We start from the raw sequence: 22,307 nt of genomic DNA, 5'->3' as shown, positions 1-22,307 counted from the left end.
ACAAATAATCCGACCAATTTCCTTCTTGTTTCAAAAGAAACAATCTCAGATACTGTTCAAGTTCCTGGTTCACCCTCTCGGTTTGACCGTCAGTCTCTGGGAGGTAACTGGTGGAATAACGGACTTCCGTACACAACCCTTCCATGAAAGATTTCCAAAAGTGGGAAATGAACTGTGGACCCCTATCTGTGATCACGATTTTAGGGATTCCATGTATTTTCACTATTTGAGCACTAAAATGAGTCGCCAACTGCTTAGCTGTTGGCACTCCCTTTAAAGCTGTAAAATGAGCCATTTTAGAAAGGGAATCTACTACTACTAAGATTGTATTGTAGCCCTGACTAAGGGGTAAGTCAGTTATGAGGTCTAATGTAACAGTGTGCCAAGGATAAGGTGGAGTGGGTAAGGGCATAAGTAAACCTTTTGGGGCCTGCCTTTCGGATTTTCCCTGAGCACAGATCTCACAAGTCTTAACATATTGCTCAATACTCTTCGACATTTCAGGCCACCAGTAGTGTCGCTGGATCAGATCTCTGGTCTTTGCCTCCCCCTTATGTCCTGCCAACTTTGCATCGTGGCATTCCTTGATAATCTGTTGTTGCAACTCTTTAGTGGGAATGTACAGAGCTCCTTGGAAGTAGGGCAACTGATTACGAACCTCTCTTCCTTCCTCCTTCGCCCACTCTTTCAAGGTCTTTTCATCCATGGCGTCAGTGATACCCTGTTCAAGATCAACTGAAGTGATTGCTCCAATAATCTTCTCACTTGGGATAATGGATTGATTTCCTACAGGTGTCTTTTGATTTTCTGTGTCTATCCTAGACAAGGCATCTGCTTTTCCGTTCTGGGCCCCTGGTCGATAAGTAATGACGAAATCGTAATCAGCAAAGTACAGCGACCATTGCAATTGTCTTGGTGTTAAGGTTCTGGCTGTTTTTAGAAATTTTAAATTTCTATGGTCTGTATATACTGTGACTTGATGCTGTGCCCCCATTAAATGGTGTCTCCAATCTTTGAATGCGTCTTTTATGGCCAATAGCTCCTTCTCTGTGATGGTATAGTTTATTTCTGCCGGAGTTAATTTTCTTGACCTATAGGCGACTGGATGCAGCTGCCCCGTTTGCTTGCTTCGTTGGGACAAAATTCCTCCCACCACCTGATCAGAGGCATCGGTCTCCACATAAAATGGTTCAGTCTGTTCTGCATGTTGTAGGATTGGGGCTGACGTAAAACTTCTCTTTAGGGATTGGAAGGCTTCTTCAGCTTCAGTTATCCATTCAAATTTGACCCCTTTTTTCAATAGACGGGTGAGTGGCAAAATCTTATGCGAAAATTCTCTGATGAATCTCCGGTAAAAATTGGCAAAACCAATAAAGCTTTGTACTTCTTTGACGCTCTCGGGTGACTTCCAATTTATCACCGCTTCGATCTTCTTGCGGTCCATAAGAATGCCTGTTGGTGAAATTATGAAGCCCAAAAATTCAACCTGAGAGACACTGAAGGCACACTTCTCTAGCTTTACAAACAGTCTGTTTTCTCTCAGCTTCTGTAAGACCCTTCTAACCTGATCCTGATGTTCATCCTTGTTCTCAGAGTAGATAAGGATGTCATCAATGTACACCAGTGCACACTGGTCGATGAATTCCTTCAATACATCGTTAATGAAGTGTTGAAAGGCTGCGGGAGCGTTACACAGCCCATAGGGCATAACCTGATATTCAAATAGGCCGAACCTCGTTCTGAAAGCTGTCTTCCACTCATCGCCCTCCTTCATTCTCACCAGATGATACGCTCCCCTCAGGTCCAACTTCGTGTAAATTGTTGCTCCTTTCACTTGATCTAGCAAAACAGATATTAGTGGCAATGGATAACGGTTCTTTTTTGTAATCTTATTGATGGCTCTGTAGTCAATGCAAGTCCTCAGATCTCCTTCTTTCTTTGGCACAAAAAATAGGGGCGAGGAGACTGGGGACTGCGAGGGACGAATGAAGCCGTTTGCTAGATACTTGTCCAAATACTCTTTTAGGTGATGGTGTTCTTTTTCCGTAAGGGCATACACATGGCTGCAAGGTAGATTTGAACCGGGTTCGATCTCAATTTTACAATCATAAGGTCTGTGGGGTGGTAATTGTTCTGCCTCTACTTCATTGAATACGTCTTCAAAATCTCGATATTCCTCTGGTATGTCTTGCACATGAATTACACAAATTGATTCTCCCGTCTGACACAACGAATGTGCAGGATTCACCTCTTGCTCTTGCAGCTGGTCCCTGAAACAATTTCCCAAACAATAATCTGATTCCATCTTAATGGCTCTGGTACTCCAGTTGATTGTTGGATTATGTTCAGTAAGCCAGGGAAGCCCAAGGATCAACTGGAATTGAGGGGCATCGATTAAGTTAAACTGGATCTTCTCCTCATGTCCGTCATTCGAGATCAGATGAATTAATTCTGTGTGACTGACTATTGGACCAGAGGACAGGTTGGTTCCATCCACTGCCCTAACGGGCTCTGCTTTTAACTTTTTGATGGCTTCGATTCCCACCTTGCTCGCAAACTTTAGATCGCAAAAGTTTCCAGTGGCTCCTGAGTCGATCATCACTGAGACTTCCCTCAGCGTCACGTGTCGAAACCTGATTTCCATGGATAAGGTTAGATGTGGCGCTGCAAACTGTAGAGTATTGGCCACCCTATGTTCTTTTGGAGTCTGATCGAAAATCGCATCCACCTGTTCAACTCCTCCAACAGATGGTGCCTTTAGTTTTCCTTCGGCTTGAAACTTCCCTTGGGTTTCTTCGGACACGCACGTACAAAATGACCTCCCGATCCACAGTACATGCATAGGTTGTTGGTTCTTCTCTTTTCCTTCTCTTCTTTGGAAAGAGGACCCCGTATTGTACCAATCTGCATTGGTTCGATGCCCTGCTGACCTTCATTGCTTCGTCCTCCTTCCGACCTTACTCGATCAAATCGTGGAATTACTGACTTGAAATCTTTCCTTTTTTCACCTTTTCTTTCCCCATGACGGAAATCGATTTCCAGCACTAAATCCACCAACGCGGAGATTTCTGTGGGTCTATTGGGTATTCCGGCCAATGCATCCTTTAGCTCATCTCTTAAACCTCGATAAAAAACCGCGGCTCTCTTACTCTCAGGCCAGTTGGTTTCCACCACTAGTTTATTAAATTGAGCCAAATAAGAGACCACATCGCGGTTGCCCTGTTTCAGGTCGAGTAGTTCGTTGTCTACGGCTTGGGATATCCGCCTTCTGTCAAATATTCGAAGGAACTCTTCTTTGAAGTTCTCATAATTCCGCAATATGGGATCGTCTTTTGAAATCAGAGGCAAAGACCAGGATGCTGCATCCCCACTTAAGTATGACAACACAAAGGCCACTCGAGACTGAGCATCTGGAAAAATGGAAGGGCGGCACATGAAATGTAATGAGCACTGCGTAATGAATATTTGAGCCTTCTGCGGATCCCCACTAAAACGCTCGGGTGCCGCTAATGGAATGACAGGTGAGAGGGAGTGAATCACCTGAGTTGTAATCCTATTAGTCCCTTCTGTCAACGAAGCTTGAGCGTCCGACCCTGAACCAAAAGGTTGTCTAAGTCTTTGCGCCAATTCTGCGGTTTCTTTTCTAGAATTAACTACTTCTAATCTGAGGTTCTGGTTTTCCTCTCGGACTGCACTTAACTCTTTTTGTATGGTATCTAATATTGTTCCTAAACCTTGTACGTCTATTCCCTCAGCCATCTCTGTTCGGGTGTAAAATGCAACGTGGGCACTTCACTCTGTCAGACTCTAATTACGGCACTCAAAACTTACACAGGAACAGAGATGCTAGTTCCCAAATCCACCCCGACAGCAATCCAGAGCTTAGTGTGACAAGTCTCTAGAGTGGCTATCTAGGGGGAAGGGGGAAAGTGGATAAAATAACAAAAGAGAGAAGAGACTGTTCTGCGGCTTCCTTCAGGAGTCCGTCCAGCAGACTTCTTTTGCTGAAGAGATAACCATGCCAATTTCAGAACGCTGCTTCTCTTCTATTTCTTTTCTGTGTGTGCTTTTATTTCATTAACTATATTCTTCATTTTCCTATTTTTCTTTTTACACTCCTATGTCTTATCTTCCTTGGTATCTGCCTTAATTCGCAGCTTCCTTTTCTTTTTGCACACTGTGTTTGAGGTCTTTTCCTATTGGTAATTATTCATCTGTGTGTTTAATGCTTTCTCCTCTTTTCGTGGTGGTATTTCACTCTCAGTACTTAGCTATTGTTCGACGACTTATTTCTGTGGTAAGTATGTTTTTATCTTATTCTATTGTTTGTAGTTGCTCAAGAGTTCTAATCTATATTGCAATTCTCTCCTCGACTTTTTCAGGACTTGTCGTTACTATTCGATACCTCTGTGATGAATTACAGTAAAGCCACTTCCTTCACAGTAAGTTCTATGACTCTATTGCTTTCGGTAATTTACTTCAGTTCTCTGACGTGACAAATATTTACTTCAGTTCTCTGACGTGACAAATATACACTCGTTAACTTAGCTTCATTTCTCTTGTTCTTTCTTCAGATGCTCCTGTTGACGCTGCTTTCTCTCCCTGACGACTCGGTGCGAAATCTCCACAACTAAGATTGCTGTTCTCCTCAAAAGTCACTTTACTTCTTGGAACTCAGATTTCGAACTTGTATCTATGACTTCCGAAAACTCTTCAGGGTAGATTCTGAAAAGCCTTCGAGCGAGAACTAAAACACTTTTAGTCAGCGCGCACTGGAATGTGCACCTGACTCTCTAGAATTCTTGGTGAAGTGCGCAGTTCCTAGGCAGCGCGAGCCTCACCTAGGATTCCAGCGCGTTCTCTGCCAAACACTAGAACGCTAACAGCTACTCAGTTCTGGTGGCCTTTTCTGTAGGCCTGGGCGGTAAATTCCGTTCCGCTCGCGGAATTTGCGGAATTTGGGTAATTTCACGTTCCGCGGAGACCGCGAAATTGCCCAAAATTCTGCTTTCCGCGATTTCGCGAATTTTTTTGCTTGTTCGCGTTCTTAAAATGCATGTTCGCGAGATATTTCTCCCCGAGCACGCAAACAGCAATTGTGAACAGGAAAAAGCATCGCGAACAAGCAATTCCGCGTGTTCGCGGAATTTCTGCGTGTTCGCGGAGATTTTTTACCGTTTCGCGGAGATTTGCGTAACGCGATTACGCAAGTTCCGCCCACCCCTACTTTTCTGGCGCCATTCCGAGTCAGCTCCACCCATGAACCTTCCATTGCTCGGGGTGTACAAACTTTGAGTCTTCGATGCGCAATTAAACCTATCTGTAATCTTGGGTTCCTGACACCAGGGCCCTATACCCCAAATCACCAAAATGACTACTGCACAGCATCAACATATCAGTGGACCACTGCACAAATAACTAGCATCACTGTAGCACCACATTTCACCTTTATACAACCAGCAATAACCACACTCATCGCCTCGGAGACCAAACTAATGCTACTACCAGACACCACCGTACTACCAGCCTACTGCTGGCCATCATCCTTAAAATGGTACTTACATATTCAACATTGCACAATGAGTCCACAGCCTAGTACTGCAAATTATCCCAGAAGAACACTACGCTACACTCCAGTCACTGCTCTGCCATGTTGTATTCATGCATTGCCACCCATCTCACCATTCCCACACTTTAATTGTCACTCCAGCACCCCATTACCAACGTTATCACCAACATATTAACCACACCACTCCCTTATCATTCTTCAGTATCCCACTCTACAGTGATGCTCACTTTACCAGTCCACAACAAACCTTTATGCTGGACTTACAAACCCTTTGCACTGTGAAAAGCCATATCTCTCTTGACTTGTCAAACAAAGCCTCTTTAACTTCATTTGCTACTAGATGCCTTTCCATGAAGCCTTTGAGTCAGAAAGTCTAAACTGAGTCTTCATTGCTCATCACAGCCTCATTGTGGATTTCTTGTGCATGTAAATCTGTATGGCAATGACTTGGTATGGGTCACGGATCCAAGTAGTCAGTCAGTGCTTAATTTGAGCTTGTTGTTGCAGGAGGGACCCTCCAGCTCTACTTTTGGGCGCCACCACTTATTATTACTCAACTGACTTTGATCCAGAGCAAGAGAGAAAAACACACGCAGGGGAAAGTCAGAGGAGGGGAAAATGGAAAAAAGGGATAAAGGGTGAAAGCAGGAATGGCAAAGAACCTGCAAGAGTGAGATAAAGAAGCAGGGAGCATCTGGTATTGGATGAAAGAGACCTGAGATGGAATCAGGACTACTCAGCCTTGGTATTCAACACCCCAATCTTCAATTGCACAGTTTCTAAGCAAACCTTTGAGCCCCAGCACCTATAAATTAAGCATTGTAGTCAGTACTTACTTTTCAAAACAATGGGCAGCAGATAATACCCATTGGTTGCTGATCACTGAACCTCCGCAGATATGGTTTCCATTCTTCCGCAGGCTGACCTGCCAAGGCCACTCCCCGGCCTGCGCATTCTGCCCACCAACAATGCGATCCGAAACACCAGCTTCGCCACAAACTAGTTAAAAAGAAAAGTTGGATTTCACCATTTCATGAGCAACGGAACGCACACCAATAGTTGTTCATTGCTGTGTACAAACAATAGGCGAATCATAGGTCAATTACACACAATTATTTTATGTTTTTTTTCATATTAGAGCATAGACTCAAGTCACCAGGAAAAAAAATCAAAGAATTTCTGCCCATCCACCTGTGGAAAGAGTAACTGTGCAGACCATTAGTGTTAAAAATACCTCAGTCCAAATTTCTGTACATAATTACCATTCCCTTTTTCCACTGCCCACAGCACCAGGTTGTCCAGATGTTCAACACCAAAAATTATGAAATAAACGAAGAACTATCATTTGAAAGAGCCAACACATACAGTGAAATGACTACAATGGTGTTGCTAAAATTAAATATTTTAGATGTGTTTGCATGTTTTTTGGGCAGTTTTATATGGCACGAACTTGGCTTCAGGGCATCAGAGCTTGAAAGAGAAGCAGATGTAACACATGTTCAGCTGTGGGAGATTTAATGATTTGCCAAGAATCACAAGATGCAGAGCCAAGGGAAGTATTAAAATATGGTTTCCTCGTTCCAATGTAGGGATGTACGAAAACAGTGTGCTTTGTTTTTGTGTAATAAAGCTAAATTTGGGCAACAGTAAAATACTCGAAATTCTGCATAATTAAACTAAACACAAACCCAACATTCTGCACTATCTTTTAGCACAAAAGGCATCCTTGAGCCAGTTTTTGACACAAAGATGCATTTCAAATGTAAAACAAAGTGCAAAAACCAAAAGCACTGTGAACAACAGCTGCTGACATTCTGTGGTTCCTGTGAGTTTGCGGTAAGTTTTTACCATGAATGGTGCATTCAGAGTACATTTTTACTGTGAATAGTGCATAATGACGCAAAGTTGCATCATTTCAGGAACTTCATGTAGCAAGAGTACCACATAATTCCTTAAATTATGCCACTTAGGTCAGTGTAATTTAAATATCACCTAGAACTATTTCACAGTCGGTAGCTCAGACCATTTGGACATCTTTACTTCCCATTTTTCGCCTTATTTTGATAATATTAGGAATAGATTCAAACTTCTGATGATCCTTTCATCACAAATATATACATTCAGGGACATGTTCAACATCAAAATGCTTTTTTAACATTCCTTAGCTGCTGAGGCTATACGTGTTAAGCCTGTTTTTCATGTTTGGGGAAGTTTGTGCTTAAACCTTTCTATCTTTTTTCCACAAAAGGTATCCAGGACTAATTTGAGTCAGTTTTGCCTACATGTTATGGTGGCTGGAGACTTGCCGGTAATTGCATTACTCCGAGTGTTTCTTGTGGCAAGATTATTTCCTTAGTGAGGGGGTGTTGAACCTCTAAAAAAGAAAAACCCTCCCACCCTTTCACCTTCATGTTTTATTGTGTTAAGCCTGCTCAGGCATTACCTCCTTATGACTTTTTTTTGCCTCGTTTAAATATTCAGTGAGATGTAACAAGCAATAACTGACTAAAATAAAGGAATTGCACTCCTGAACAGAAAATCTTTTATTACATACAGGTTCGCATTCTGTTTCACTCTATAGATACAAGCACATTTGAGCCAAAATCATTCTGAATCTATGGGGCAGATTTACATGCCCCTTGCGCCAACTTTACAACACCGTTGCGTCACTTCTGTGACACAGCGGCATCGTAAACAATGCGCCATGATGCATTATATTTACAACGTGACACATCTAGGGAGCTGCATCACCTTGTAAAGCTCTGTGCTACATTATACCTGCGTAAGGTATAATGTATGCAGGGTGGGTGTCCCGTCGTAAAAGTGACTCAGTGAAATCTACAAGATTTCACTGAGTGACTTTTACGACGCCACTGCGTCAAAACCTTGCGCCTGCTTGAAGCAGGTGTAAGGAGTGACGCAGCATGGTCAGAATAGGCGTTCCTGACCATTGCTGGAGTTGCATCGTGCTCATAGACACGACTCCAGCAATGCATTGCCTTTCTGACAAAAGATGCGTCAGGCATCTGTCTGTCCTTGCGCCACGGTGCGCCGCATTGTAAATGTGGCACATCCATGGTGGCGCAAGGCTGTTTTTCCATCATGCAAATGAACTAGCGCATGTTCTTGCAAATCTGCCCGCAGTGTTTTGCATTATAACGTAATGTTTGATAAAGGTATCCCAGATTGCTGTCCTACATATCTCTGCCAAGGAAGCACCTTGGGACACTGCCATTGGGGTTGACATTCTTCTTGTTGACCTCCCCTCAATTCCTGGTGGAAGAGTCACCCCTGCCTCCAACTATGCTAAAACTATTGTAGATCGCACCGATCTACTGTGTCTCTGAGTTTGTGTTTGAATTCTTTCATTACAGGACCAACTTGACAACGATTATTAGAGCCTTTGGTCCTGATGTCTATTACAATTTCCAAATAAATCAAAAGCACTTTTTTCACATCAAGTAAATGGGGCTCAAGCTCCTCGGAAGACTGAGGCTCTGGAAAAAAAACTTGTTCAGGATGGAACAGAAATTTTACCTTGGGGATGAAGGAGGGAACAATGCATAGCATACTACTATCTTCAAACACACAGCAAAAGGTGTTTGTAGGACAAAGATCCCAATTATCCAAGCCTTATACTGGAGATGATAGCTTTAAGGAAGACAGCTGTATGGCTGACCCTGGGACAACCAAAGCCTATGGCAGACTCCATTGGCTCCTCACAGTAGGCTATGAGCAGAAAAGCATTCATCACATGCAGGAGCCACTGCTCAGCAGCAAAACAAAGGTGTGTTTTGGATAAGACACTCCTAACCGGTAGAGTGACAAGGTTGTTTATGGATCTGTCTTTTCTGTAGGGTGTGTTTATGGAGGCTAAACTCCCCCCTCAGTAAGTAATTTATCGTGGCAAAATAAGTCAAGATGTGGTAAGGGCGCACTCCCAGAACCCTTTCCACTACCTCAAAGCTAATTTCAGAATTGTGTTAGTATACTCACCTAGAAAAACAGTATTATACAGTTTACAATAGTCAATTATATTATCGGGATCTCATACCTACCATTCAACCAAATGTTATTTTGTACCTCTGTTTAATCGAGTCAAGTTTGCCACTATTACTGCAGAAGGTAGAAATATAAATAACTCAAGGGAAGAGGGATGATCCTGCTAACTATCGCCCATCTAGATGACCTCAGGAAATCTTCAGGAAACTGCTATTGTCCTGGCTGGAGACTCGAATTGGAGGATAATCACACCACATCATTCCAAAAAGGGAAAAATATCATAGACGAAGTGAGAAGATTGTAGATTATATTTTTAAACTACATGGACCAGCAAAACTCCCCATTTTCCTGGTCTTTGTAGACCTAAAGAGGTTATCCGACTGTGTGGATAGGACAGTACTCTGGAGTGTCTTGGAGGGACAAGGCCTTGCTATGAAGCTCCTGAGACTATTGATGGGTCTACATCATGGCAATGACTCAAGAGTAATATACAGAAACAAGGGAGAATGCATGGAGGAATTAACAGTAAACAAAGGAGTGAAACAGGGTTGTGTACTCGCCCAAGAACTGTTTAACAATCATATAAATGAAATAGGTAAATCCCTCAATAATCTTGGTCTTGATGTTCTCTAACTGCAGGCCATCCATATTCCGATTCTGCTATTCACAGATGATTCAGGGATACCTGCATACACAGAAAAGTCAATGCACTGCCTTCTAGAAGGTTTTGAGCAATTCTGTAGTGTAAGGAAGTTAACAATCAATACAGGAAAACAATTCATGATCATTGAACCTAAATCGAAGCCAATTTCGACATTTAAGGTCTATGGCAAAGCAATCGAAAGAGTGCAAACCTATGATTATTTGGGATCGGCTCAATTGGACGGATCAATCAGTTAAGCCAAAAACAATTCTGAGACAACAGGCTGGCTTTTTGCAAAAGAAACATGGAAATCAATTCATTAAACCAGCCCTAATTGCCTCCAAAACAAAATCCCTTGCAGCAATCTCATGCTGCTTGGAAATCTAGATATGTATTTATGCGCAGGCCCTTCAAACACTTGAAAATGCTATTACACCTAGGCCCAGGGCAAGGAACTCCGATATCAGCACTAGGAGCAGAGCTAGCGATGATAAAACAAGAAGACCACATAGCTTTTTGTCCTGTGCAATACTGGGTTCGAGTCTAGCCCAGCCATGCTCTTTCTGTATTTTGGAAGGCTCTGCAGAATCGCCATAAAAACAATAGCTTACTTTGGTTCAAGCAAGTTGAGTATAGTCTCACAATTTATTGGAACAATCCAAAGCAGATAAACAAGACTGTCCTACAAATTCTAAGAGAGGAAGAAGGAAGAGTTTTTGATCAACTATTTTAAACTAAAGCCAGAGCCTCATTGGAGGCCACTCTTGGGTCTGTTATTTCCACCAGAGAAAAGGGCCGTATAACGTATGTTTAGATAAGGAACTCTCCAGGTGCTGTCCTTTTCTAAAATATAGTCAATGCCTCTGGAAGTAGATCTGACATCTGTCACTAGGATCTTGGAGGCTCAATGATGTACTTCATGCTGCTGTGCAATGCTACATTGAAAATCCAAAGGTAATACCTCAGAGGCTTGTCTCTAAAATCCAACCTGAAGAGCTGCATTAACATTTTATTGTAGAACAGATCATAAGGACATCTACCAGGCAGTAGCATCCTACATATATGCAGCCTGGAAAGCTAAAAGATCTGATAAAGACAGACCAAAAGGACAGACAGCTTAAAATGGTGGAGTGTAATGTATAAGGATTTATTTGGATTAGTGCAGTACTGTAATACAGCTTTGTTTTAGATTAAATTGCACTCTATTAGCCTATAGGACTACCATTTTATAAATCTGACAGAATACTATACAGATGGAGACAATGTTACTATACTAGCATAACCCTAGTGCCTTAGTTAATCAGATAGTATGCTGTGTTTACATTACTAGATTTGTTTTAGTCAAAAAGCTTAAATTCTGCACATGCACTTTATTTAATTAATGTAGCCAGTGTACCTTGGCATAGTTACATCTTGATGAATCAGCTTGTCTGGGGCTAACAATAGTTAAAATATTTAGAGGCCTGTATGCTAAATTGTCCATATTCCATATTTTTATGGAAGATAATACATTTTTAGTGGTTTTACTGTATGACACAGACCAGGAGACTGAATTCTTTTATGTGTTACTAAGAGACCTATCTGCAACTCAGAGCTATCCTTGTGCAAACCTCGCGGGAGGGTTGAAGGAGGCGGGCGAGCCTCCTGAGCAGCCCGGCAACTACTTTGAGATCTGCGACTGAGGGGAGACAGAGGCCCCGAGTGGCCCCGAGAGGTCCCGAGACCACAACGAGACATCGGTTGACCCGGGGGTCTGTTGGGGAGCACGGCTGCATTACTGTACTTCCACGAGGGGGTGAAGCGTCCTTTGGATCTGCTTTTCAGGCTGCGGCACCCAGAGCCCGCGGAGTGACTTAAGTGAGCGGAAAGAGGAACACCGGAGCAAAAAAACTAAGGGAGCCACTCGCAAACCGTTCAAACAGCTCTACTTTGGCGAATCCAGACAGTAGACCGGGGGAACAACCACAGTATCCTACAGGGGCTGGGATTGCGAGACCCAGCATCCTTAGCGCTTGCAACTACGCGCAGCTGGTGTCTCTTCCCGCCCCCATTATTACCTATTCAACTGCGCCCATACCCGCGGCTCGCAATAACGGCAGAGGCCGGGACCAGGCCGCTCCCATTGATTCTTGATTCTTTTGCTCACATCTGCCATCTAGCAGCTAGGATAAGAACTTTAATCATGGCAACAAGAGAAACAAGGAGCAAAAGTACGCTGGCCGATGGACATGCAAATGGCACTCTTGATACTTATTTCGTCAAAGCTGGGGCGCTCCTGATTGATGAAATCACTGTCCTTGAAAGGCGTATATCCCAGGAAATAGAATGGGTAAGAAGATCTTCAATGGGCACTATATCGCAAGCTAGAACCCCAGAAAGAAGACTTCAACGACTTCAACGACTAGAGTCTGACCAAGGGGAAAACGGGGACAATGGGTCGGATACTTTGCAAGGCACAGTCAACCTCATGCTAAACAACACGGATATGGAAGCTAGAAGTCCTGTTCTGCCTTACCAGGCATCCTCAAACCAGATTATGATACAACCCATTACAGCCCCAACCGTTACCGACACTGACACCATAAATGCTAGAGATATCTCTTTTAAGCATAACAATAGGACTGGTGCTATACCCAAAAGGAAAAGAGGCACCCAAAATCTAGGGTGCCGTAAGGGAAAGGTTGCAAAGGTTGCAAAAGTTACAAAATCTAAGGCCACTGTGAGGGGTAGCACCCCGGGTAAAGGTAAATCTGCACATATACCATCCGACTTAACCACTCCCATATCTGCAGTGAACCTACTAATAAAAAAACCAGAGCAGTTGAATCCTAGTCCCAGGCTAATTACAAATGCTGATTGTACCATAGATAATACTGGCACTCTTCTCAAGTCACTCCTCATGGTAAGAAGAGTCCCATGGGTGGGTCACACAAACAAATCAGTCAAAGAGGATTGTGTCCTGGTCAATTTTAGGGAACCTAGAACGGTTTCCCACATATGCGGATGGCCACATTGCGACCAGGAGACATCTATGCAATCCCTAGCACTATCCTTTTTCTACCCACCTATGACCCAGGTATGAGAAGAGGTGGGTTGGATTCAATTCCCATGAGAAGGGGAGGTTGGCGGGCAAGGGAGAATGGGGACTCCTTCTATTATAGAGACCAGCAGCCTACCTATCCTGCAACTTTTAACAGGTTTAGTTGCCTGGACATGGTTGACTGACGCTGTCTCACCCGGCGGGGGGGGCTCCACAACCGACTAGGGGTTGCTCAGGTGGGAAAGATCACGCCCCCTAGCAACTGCACCAACCAACCCCCAAGGACTGAGCCCTGTGTCGACCAATACCATAATAAGGAACACCAATCTAACAAAGGCGGCTTATGTGGTAAAACACACCAAAATATAATCACAGCGGTTAGTGTACTTACTAATGAGATCTCTCTAATGTACACTCCGCATTCCCCAGCCAATCTAGGGAAAACAGATCAAAATGAACCAACATTGGTCACTGCAGCCGATGCTGAAACCACTCCAACTCCCATTTTCCATCATAGACCACCCCCACTAAAGATATTATCCTGGAACTTGGCGGGCTTGGGAAACAAGATGGACTGCGAACACTGGAGTTCATTTATAGACTCCAAAGATGTTTGGTTGTTCCAAGAAACCTGGGTGAGAGAGGAGTACTCTCGACCGGGATTCGCGGTGTTTTCCATTCCTGCTAGATGGGGGGGAATGGGTCGTCCATCTGGAGGGTTAGCAACCTGGGTGGCTACCCATCTGGGCTGTGAGGCTACACCCTTGCCAACAGCTTCAGGGGATATCCAGTGTGTCGTGCTGGAGTGGCCGAATGCCAAAAAACTGGCTTTGGTAAATGTCTTTTCCAGGCCGGTAAACATAACCCGGGAATCAACTACCATCGACGATCTTTCCACCTTCCTCAGCGAAATTCCACAGGGCATACCCTATGTTGTAGGAGGTGACCTGAATTCCCACTTTGAACCTCTCATGGGATTATTGGAGGGGCCAGTACTGGAGGAGGAAGCTCTATGGTTAGTACCGCCTACGATGGCCCCTGCGCCTAGAGCCTGGACACCTTTGGCTGTACAGATCACCGCATTGACCCTCAAACACGGTCTCAGGGCATGCAATGGACGTACGAAGTCCGATATCCCCGCTATCTGTACATTCAACAAAGCGGGACGGGAGTCTAGATTGGATTATATCCTGGTCCAATTGTCTTCGTGGTCCCGTGTCATAGACTTTAGGGTGATTCCCAGAGAGGAGAGCGACCACAACGCACTTGAATTAGAATATCTCCTCCCGGGTATAGTTGTAAATGGGGCTGGAGATGATGGGTCCGCCACAGGGATGGTTCTTGCGAACAATAGACGGAGAGTAAGGTGGGAAAAACTAGCTGCCAATCCAGGAACACTCTCAGAGTTGTACGCTCGGGTTGTTCCCTCACTAGAGAAGGTGAGCGCACTACTGGACCAATCTAGCGACCACGGAACTCATGAACAACTGGGGTCGGTACATGAGGACCTTATTAAGTCCACGGCCGTCGTTCTCTTTTCCATTGGAAAGATAGGAGCCAGTAGGGCGAAATGCCCCAGCTGGTATAACGCTGCATGCCGAAAGGCCAAATCAGACCTGCTGACATCGATAAAGGAGGGTAAAAACAGATTGGTGATACAGGCTTGTAGAAGGGAATACAAGAAGTTGATTACCCATGCTAAGATTGACTGGGATTATGAAAAAAGGGAGAATCTTACTACCAGCTTAGCTGTCAGGGACTCTCGTAAATTCTGGAGAGTAGTAAACACAGGGTCCGACGAGCTCGCTTCGGCTATTGAGCCCAATATTTCAGCCAAAATCTGGCAGGATCACTTCCAGTCCCTTTATAAGGACCTAGATAGAGTCCCATCACAAGCATCGCCCAAAATACACAGGCAACACAAGGGGGACCCCTTCACGGAGGGGGAGGTACGTGCCGTGATTTACGGGCTGGCAACAGGTAAAGCACCTGGCTTGGATGGGCTCCCAGGAGATCTATTTAAACAAGAGCCTGATGTGTGGGCCCCATATTTGCTGGTGATTTTTAACGCAGTCTTAGGGGGCATGGAGGTGCCCTGTACTTGGCTGGGCGCAGAGATTGTCCCCATACAAGAAGGGATCGCCTCTGCTCCCAGCCAACTACAGGCCCATCAGCCTCATTGATGTTTCACAGAAACTATTTGGGAGGCTGATATTAGACCGCCTTCAAACTTGGATGGAAGAATTCTCCATTCTGAACCCCTTCCAGGCGGGATTCAGGAGGAGAGTTTCAACAACGGACCAGATTTTCCGTTTGAACCTCTTGTTCTGGAAAACTGCAATAATCGAGGGCGGAAGCTTATACACGGTCTTTGTAGACTTGCGTGCCGCCTTCGATCTGGTACCAAGAGCCAGATTATGGTCAGTGTTCGCGGACCTGGGTATCCCTCCAGACATTTTGAATATCCTGATAAGGTTACACCAAAATAACTTTGCGCTGGTTAGGTGTGGCAGGAATGGGACCCTTTCAGAAAGATTCCCCGTTGAAAGGGGGGTGAGGCAGGGTTGTGCGCTCGCACCTACCCTCTTCTGCCTCTTTGTCAATGGGGTAATTGCCCACTTGGCTAAAATGGGAGACATTGATGCTCCAAAGCTTGGCGGCAGTAGGGTGCCTGCCATTATGTTTGCGGACGACACCCTGCTGCTGTCAAAATCCCCAATGGGAATACAACGCGTTCTGGATGGTTTCTCGTTATTCTGTGCAGAGTGGGGGCTGGAGATCAATGCTTTGAAAACAAAATATATGATTCTTAACCCCCCGCCATCAACACGTCCCAACCCCACTATAGGCACACTGAGATTAGAGAGGGTTTTTACATTTGAGTATTTAGGGGTGACTATTAACCAAAATATGACCTGGGATACACATCGGACAAAGGCCAATGTTAAACTGGTACAGCTAACGGGTGGTATTTGCAGGTTACCAAATAGGTCGACCTACAAACCCATTGGCCCACTCCTTCAAATTTACAGCATGCAGGCCAGGGGTGCAGTTACCTATGGGGGGGAAATGTGGGCACATTTACCGGCCCAAAACCTCAACACCACTGAAAACAAATTCATCAGACAGCTGGTGGCTCTACCTCCAACTACCCCGCTTCTCCCTCTGAGACTAGACCTTGGCCTCAGACCAATTGTAGAAGAATTGGGTTTAAAGCCACTAAATTTCTGGCGTCGAATTTGGTGCACACCGGAGCTCTTGAGCTACAGGATGGAGTTCCAGGAGATCTTACTCTTACCAAAGATAACAAACATCCCCTGGCTAAAATATATCAAACGAATGTGCGAGAGCTTAGGAAGGCCGGAATTATGGTTAGATCCTGTAAATTCTTGCAGAAATGTACCACGCAAAGTTTTATCAAAAGAATATTATGATTTTAAACTAACCTCCCTATTAGGAAGCACAAAGCTGGGTTCCTTAACCAATTTTTTTATCCAATTTAAAGATTCATATCATCTGGAACTTGTGCTGGACCGAATCAGTCCTGTTATGACCAGAAAACTATTCTTACAGTGGAGATTTGGCACTCTCCCCCTCAGGTCATTTACCAGTACTTGGTCTCAGCCCCCGTCCACCGAGCAATGCCCTGTATGTTTAGATCCCCTGGAAAGCGAAATGCATGTGATATTCTTCTGTACTGCTTATAGTAAACCTAGAAAATATTGGCTCGTTCCCTTGCTTAAAAACTTAGGGTTCAGACAGTGTTATACAGCCTATAGAGTACTAAAAACTGATGCATCACCTTCAACTGTGTTTGCGGTAGCCAAATTTTTACCAGCGATGTGGCACATTCGTACCCGTTATATGAACTAGGTCGCAGTTTTGCCTTAAAGTTTTACAATGTACTGTACTGATGATTTTTAATTGAATTGTACTTTTACTTGATTTTAATAGACAAACTGCCAATGTAATGCATTACAATTCATGTTTCATGGCTTCTAATAATCTTACTGTTATGCACATCTTTTATGATCTTATTGATCGAAATAAAGATTAAAGGTATGTTATGAACTTTAAAGATTTGTTTTAGATCAATGCATTTTAATGTATAGAGCATTTAATTTTTTTATGAACTCAATATTTCCTAATGAGGAAAAACTGAAGAGGTTTCTTCGGCCGTTGACTGTGCGTGCCTTTACGGCGCCGGTAGATTGCACCAGCCAAACTGATGATGGTGCCTCACTTGTCCCTATCTGTGTTAACCCAACCAAGAAAGAAGTTGGAAAAACACTGTGGCTTTAGTGAGTTTACAAGTGAATTTTGATGAAGGTTAGTGCACTGTTTTAAGCATCAGTGTAACAATGCTGGGTGGGAAGTATTATGAGAATGGTGAGTAGATTGGACGCATAATACAATAATATAGAATAAGCTTATAAAGCACATATCTGCTATAAAAGAATCGTCCCATGCTAGCGGCAAGGTTTCCAATTTGAACTAGACCCCAGCAAAAAACCCTGGACAGAAGAACCTAAACATTAAAAAGAAATGTCTTCAAGCTATTATGAAAGATAGATTCAGAGATAGCTCAGCATAGAGCGATCGGAAGGGAGTTCCAAAGTTTGAGGAACATAAAGGATCTTCCATCCCTTCTGGCCTTACAGATCCAAGGAATTTGCAATAGCCTTAGATAGTTAGATCTCAGCGATATTGAATGGCATAGAGGGGGCCCTTCTTCTTAAAAGCTCTATAGGCAAAAGTTAGTGCCTTAAATTTGATTTCATTAGATGTGGGCAGCCACTGAGAAACGTGCCTGAACGTTTAAGATTTGACGAGCTGTAGGATTTTGAATAATATGCAGGCAATGGCAAGCCCAGGTAAATGATATTACCATAGTCCAACATGGACGTCACCAAAGAGTGGGGCGTTGTTACTATTCTCAAAATACACCGGTCGGTTGAGGGGTCTGAGGGAGATTTACAGACCAGCGTGAACAAATCCCCTATTCACTAAGTATATATCAACACAATATCCGCGGGTCTACTAGAGCAGAACTGAGAACTAATGGCGACAAAATCAACACATTCGGAAAAGAAGTCCTGTTAAAGAGGACAAAGTCCCATCACCCACCGAGGTGGCATGCTTCATCATTTGGGACCTCCTTTTAACCGCACCTGGTGCAGTTAAGGAGCTACAACTCCTTTGCTATTGTAAAAAGGAGGAGCTCACGGATGTTTTGTATATACAAACGGAGGATTAGATCTCCTAAAGATCAATGAAGCTGCCTGCAGTGTGGTGAAACAAGGTGCAGTGTATATAAACAGTGAGTTAAAATTGACTACCTATAGAAAAAAATATGTTTATTAAGTATCTAAAGGTGTCAAAGCATAAAAAACAAAAAAGAACGTGATCTTGGTGAGTCTCCGAGCACGTTAATGACAAACGCGGTCTACATGTTTCATCCAACTGTGATCTGACACTATGATTTTTCTATAGGTAGTCAATTTTAACTCACTGTTTATATACACTGCACCTTGTTTCACCACACTGCAGGCCGCTTCATTGATCTTTAGGAGATCTAATCCTCCGTTTGTATATACAAAACATCCGTGAGCTCCTCCTTTTTTTTTTTTAACAATGGGAGGATGCGCGCTGGACGCGCGGATCCTCCCGATAGAAGAAAAAAAATTCAGCACGGGCTCCCGCGCTGAATATGCTAATTTGCCCCCGGGGGGACCTAATCCCGGGGGCAGAGTAAAAAAAGAAGTGTGGGACTGCCACCCCCCGGGGCTCAAACATTGTATATGCGGGGGGCTCACGGCTCCCATGCAGCCCCAGGGACCGCCACCCCCGGGGCTTCTTGAACATGGGTGGGGGGGCTCTCAGTCCCCCCAGCCCCGGGGACCGCAACCCCCCGGGGCTTGAAATAATTTGGGGTAGGGGAGCTTTCAGGCCCCCCCAGCCCCGGGGACCACCACCCCCCAGGGCAACTTGTAAATGTGGGAGGGGGGCCACGCGGCCCCCTTCCTGGAGCCTTGTATAGGCCCTGGGGACCGCCACCCCCCAGGGCCGGCTCCTGTAGTGTCCCGGGGTGCCCACTGTAGTTTGCAATGACAGGGCGGGAGCCTCGCGGCTCCCGCCCTATCATTGCAAACTGCTTTGCTTCATTGAAGCGAGAGCAGGGAAACCTGCTCTCGCTTCAATGAAGCAAAGCTGATTGCTTTTCCACATGGGGAGCAGCATGTTAGCTGCTCCCCATGTGGAAAAGCAATGCCGGCACCCGCAGGACGCGGGGAGTCGGCTGGGACCGTGGGGGGACAGGGGACCCCCACACGGCCACCAACGGAGGCCAGGCCCCGGGGGATGGGGTCCCCGGGGCCATAAGTGGCCTGAGAGGGGGGCCACGCCGCCCCCCTCCACTATTACATTTAAAAAACAAACAAAAAAAACAATGGCTGGCCCTGGGGGATGGGGTCCCCGGGGCCTTAAAGTGGCCAGAGGAGGGGGGCTACGCAGCCCCCCTTCATTAAAAATGAAAACATTTTTTTTAAAAGGGCCATGCGCCAGAGGATATGGATTTTTTTTAAAAATAAAAATTGGGGGCAGACCCTGGGGGATGGGGACCCTAGGGCCAAAAATTAGAAAAAGAAGGGGGGCTACACAGCCCCCCTTCTACAAAAAAGACGGGATCGGGCCGGAGGCCACACCCCCTTCTTACACCACTCTGCAAACGCGCCCATTTGTGCATTTGCAGAGAGGGAACTAATTCCCCTTGAATACTGGGGGTACCTGGGGGCCAACTAGCCCACCAGGAACCTCCAGTATGCGCCAGGGTGCTCTCTGCAACGCAGCTCCGTGGCGCTTACTGGAGATACCTGGTGGCCTAGTTGGCCGCCAGGGGACCTCAGGATTCAAGGGGACTTAATCCCCCAACTTAAAACGCGCCACGGGGCGTGTTTGCACAGTGGTGAAGGTAGGGGGTGGGGCCTGAGGTGATACTGTGCAAACATGCCCTGTGGCGCGTTTCAAGTTGGGGAATTCATTCCTCTTCAATCCAGAGGTCCCCTAGGGGCCAACTAGCCCACCATGTACCTCCAGTAAGTGCCACAGAGCTGTGTTGCAGAATCTTGTAAAAAGGGGCGTGGCCTCTGAACACCTCTCTACAATGCAGCTCCCTGGCGCATACTGGAGGTACCTGGTGGGCTAGTTGGCCCCCAGGGGACCGCAGGATTGAAGAGGAATTAATTCCCCAACTTAAAACGTGCCACAGGGCGTGTTTGCACACGTCACCTCAGGCCCCGCCCCCTTCCTTCACTATTGTACAAATATTCCTCTAAAATCAGCCAAACTACGAATTCCGATTTACTCACCTGTTATCAGGAGAGAACCCAGTGCTGCATCTTTTAGCCCAGCACTGACCCTGAAAAGTAATTCTAAGCGTATTTACCAGTAACTTGTATTTCCTTCCATAGGAATCCATTGTGTGGTTTTGAGCAGAAAAGTTTCTGTCTATTTTCACAAACTAAAAATATTCCTAAAAAATCGTCTGTATGACTTAAACACATTCTTTCAACTGTTTACAGGAGATTGGCCAGTGCTGGATCCAGGATCCACCACTGAGTAAGAAAAAGTAACGATAACACTACTTACCTGCTAAGTGAATTTTCTGCCATAGTATAACATTGGTGATTCTATGTGAAAATTTTTCAAAGTGTCAACTTTTAAAATACAATAATATTCCTTAAAAATCACTACTGTAACCAAAACGATTTTACTCAACTGTTTACAGGAGATGTCCAAGGACTGAATTAAGCATCCAGTCCTGTGGTTCGAAAAGTAATCCTTAAAGTAACTAATTGAATTTGACTAGAAATTCACATTGAGCTCAATGTTGCTTTGTGTTTGAAATTGTGTTGCCCATAGCAAGAACTGTATCTACTGTACTTAAAAGTCTATTGCCTATTTGCAAAGTATTTAAACTAAAATAATTCATTCTGAGAAAGTATATTTTGTATTGTAATATATAATGTAATTTAAAAAATGTAGTAAATCAGTATAAAAAAATCAGTATAACAATTAATACATTAAAAATTGTCATTTACAAAACCTTTGAAATCAGTGATGTCATTTGAGATGTCATCAGTGTTGTCACTGATCATGTCATGAATGATGCAATATGAGACATCATCAGCAGTGGATTGCGGGCGCGCGAAATGTAGTTAGTACAACTAACTATATCGGAGGAATTACAATGGTTTTGTTCGAGTGAAATGTCCAGCTAACTATAACTCCCCTAAAACCTATTGTTTTTTCAGTGAATTTCTGAGGTTTTTTAAGTGCTAATTCCTAACTATATCAGGCCTGAAACCTATGCTTTTTTCAGTGAATGTATATATATTACCTACTGGCGGTCGCCAGTAGGTAGTTATAGTTAGGACCCCTTTTCCATAGGAAATCCGCAACATTCTATTTTGAATAACTTTGGCGCCGTAGGTCAAGGAAGTGCCTTTTGTAGGTTTGGTGTAAATCTGTTCAGTAGATTCTGAGAAAATAGCCTTTAAATCAATATATATATCTGAGCCCGCTTACGGTACGCTTACCGTACGCTTACCGTAAGCGTACGGTGGCGTGCGCGAGCGCGATTCTGATTGGCTCTTAGATCTTAGTAAACATTCGAATCGGCCGAAACCAGGAAGCGGCGTCCGCCATTTTGTCTCTCGCACTGAGTGTTATTTATCAAAGTTGATGGCCAAAAACATGTTACGGGGCTGTTTTGACAACTCCCTCCCACATAGTCATGTTGAGGGAGTCCCCAAACATCCCCCAAGAGCAAAAACGGTTTTATTTTTTTTCGGCAATTTCGGCGAGTACGCTTACCGTACGCTTACCGTAAGCGTACGGTAAAAAAATATAAAAAAAAAAACACTATCCACAATTACCCCACCCCCTGTGCTTTTGTTGGCCTCTGGCCACCAAATGTGCAGGGCATATTATTTCAGAAAAAAAACTAAATTTTGGCAACATGAAATTATAAAATCGAAATAAAAAAAACACTA

The 22,307-nt window shown here is 44.4% G+C and overlaps 1 protein-coding gene across 1 annotated transcript in view; it reads right to left on the bottom strand.

Moving 5' to 3' along the window:
- The window catches only part of LOC146811658 (serine protease 33-like), a 275,395-nt gene that overhangs the window by 181,621 nt on the left and 71,467 nt on the right, over positions 1-22,307 (bottom strand). Inside the window, exon 2 of the mRNA XM_085618629.1 lies at positions 6,406-6,568. Coding sequence (XP_085474755.1) covers positions 6,406-6,568 — 163 coding nt within the window. The remainder of the gene's footprint in view (positions 1-6,405; positions 6,569-22,307) is intronic.

The sequence above is a fragment of the Triturus cristatus genome, chromosome 7 (assembly GCF_964204655.1).
Source record: "Triturus cristatus chromosome 7, aTriCri1.1, whole genome shotgun sequence".
Taxonomy (NCBI): Eukaryota; Metazoa; Chordata; class Amphibia; order Caudata; family Salamandridae; genus Triturus; species Triturus cristatus.
This window is presented reverse-complemented; position numbering and strand designations above follow the sequence as displayed.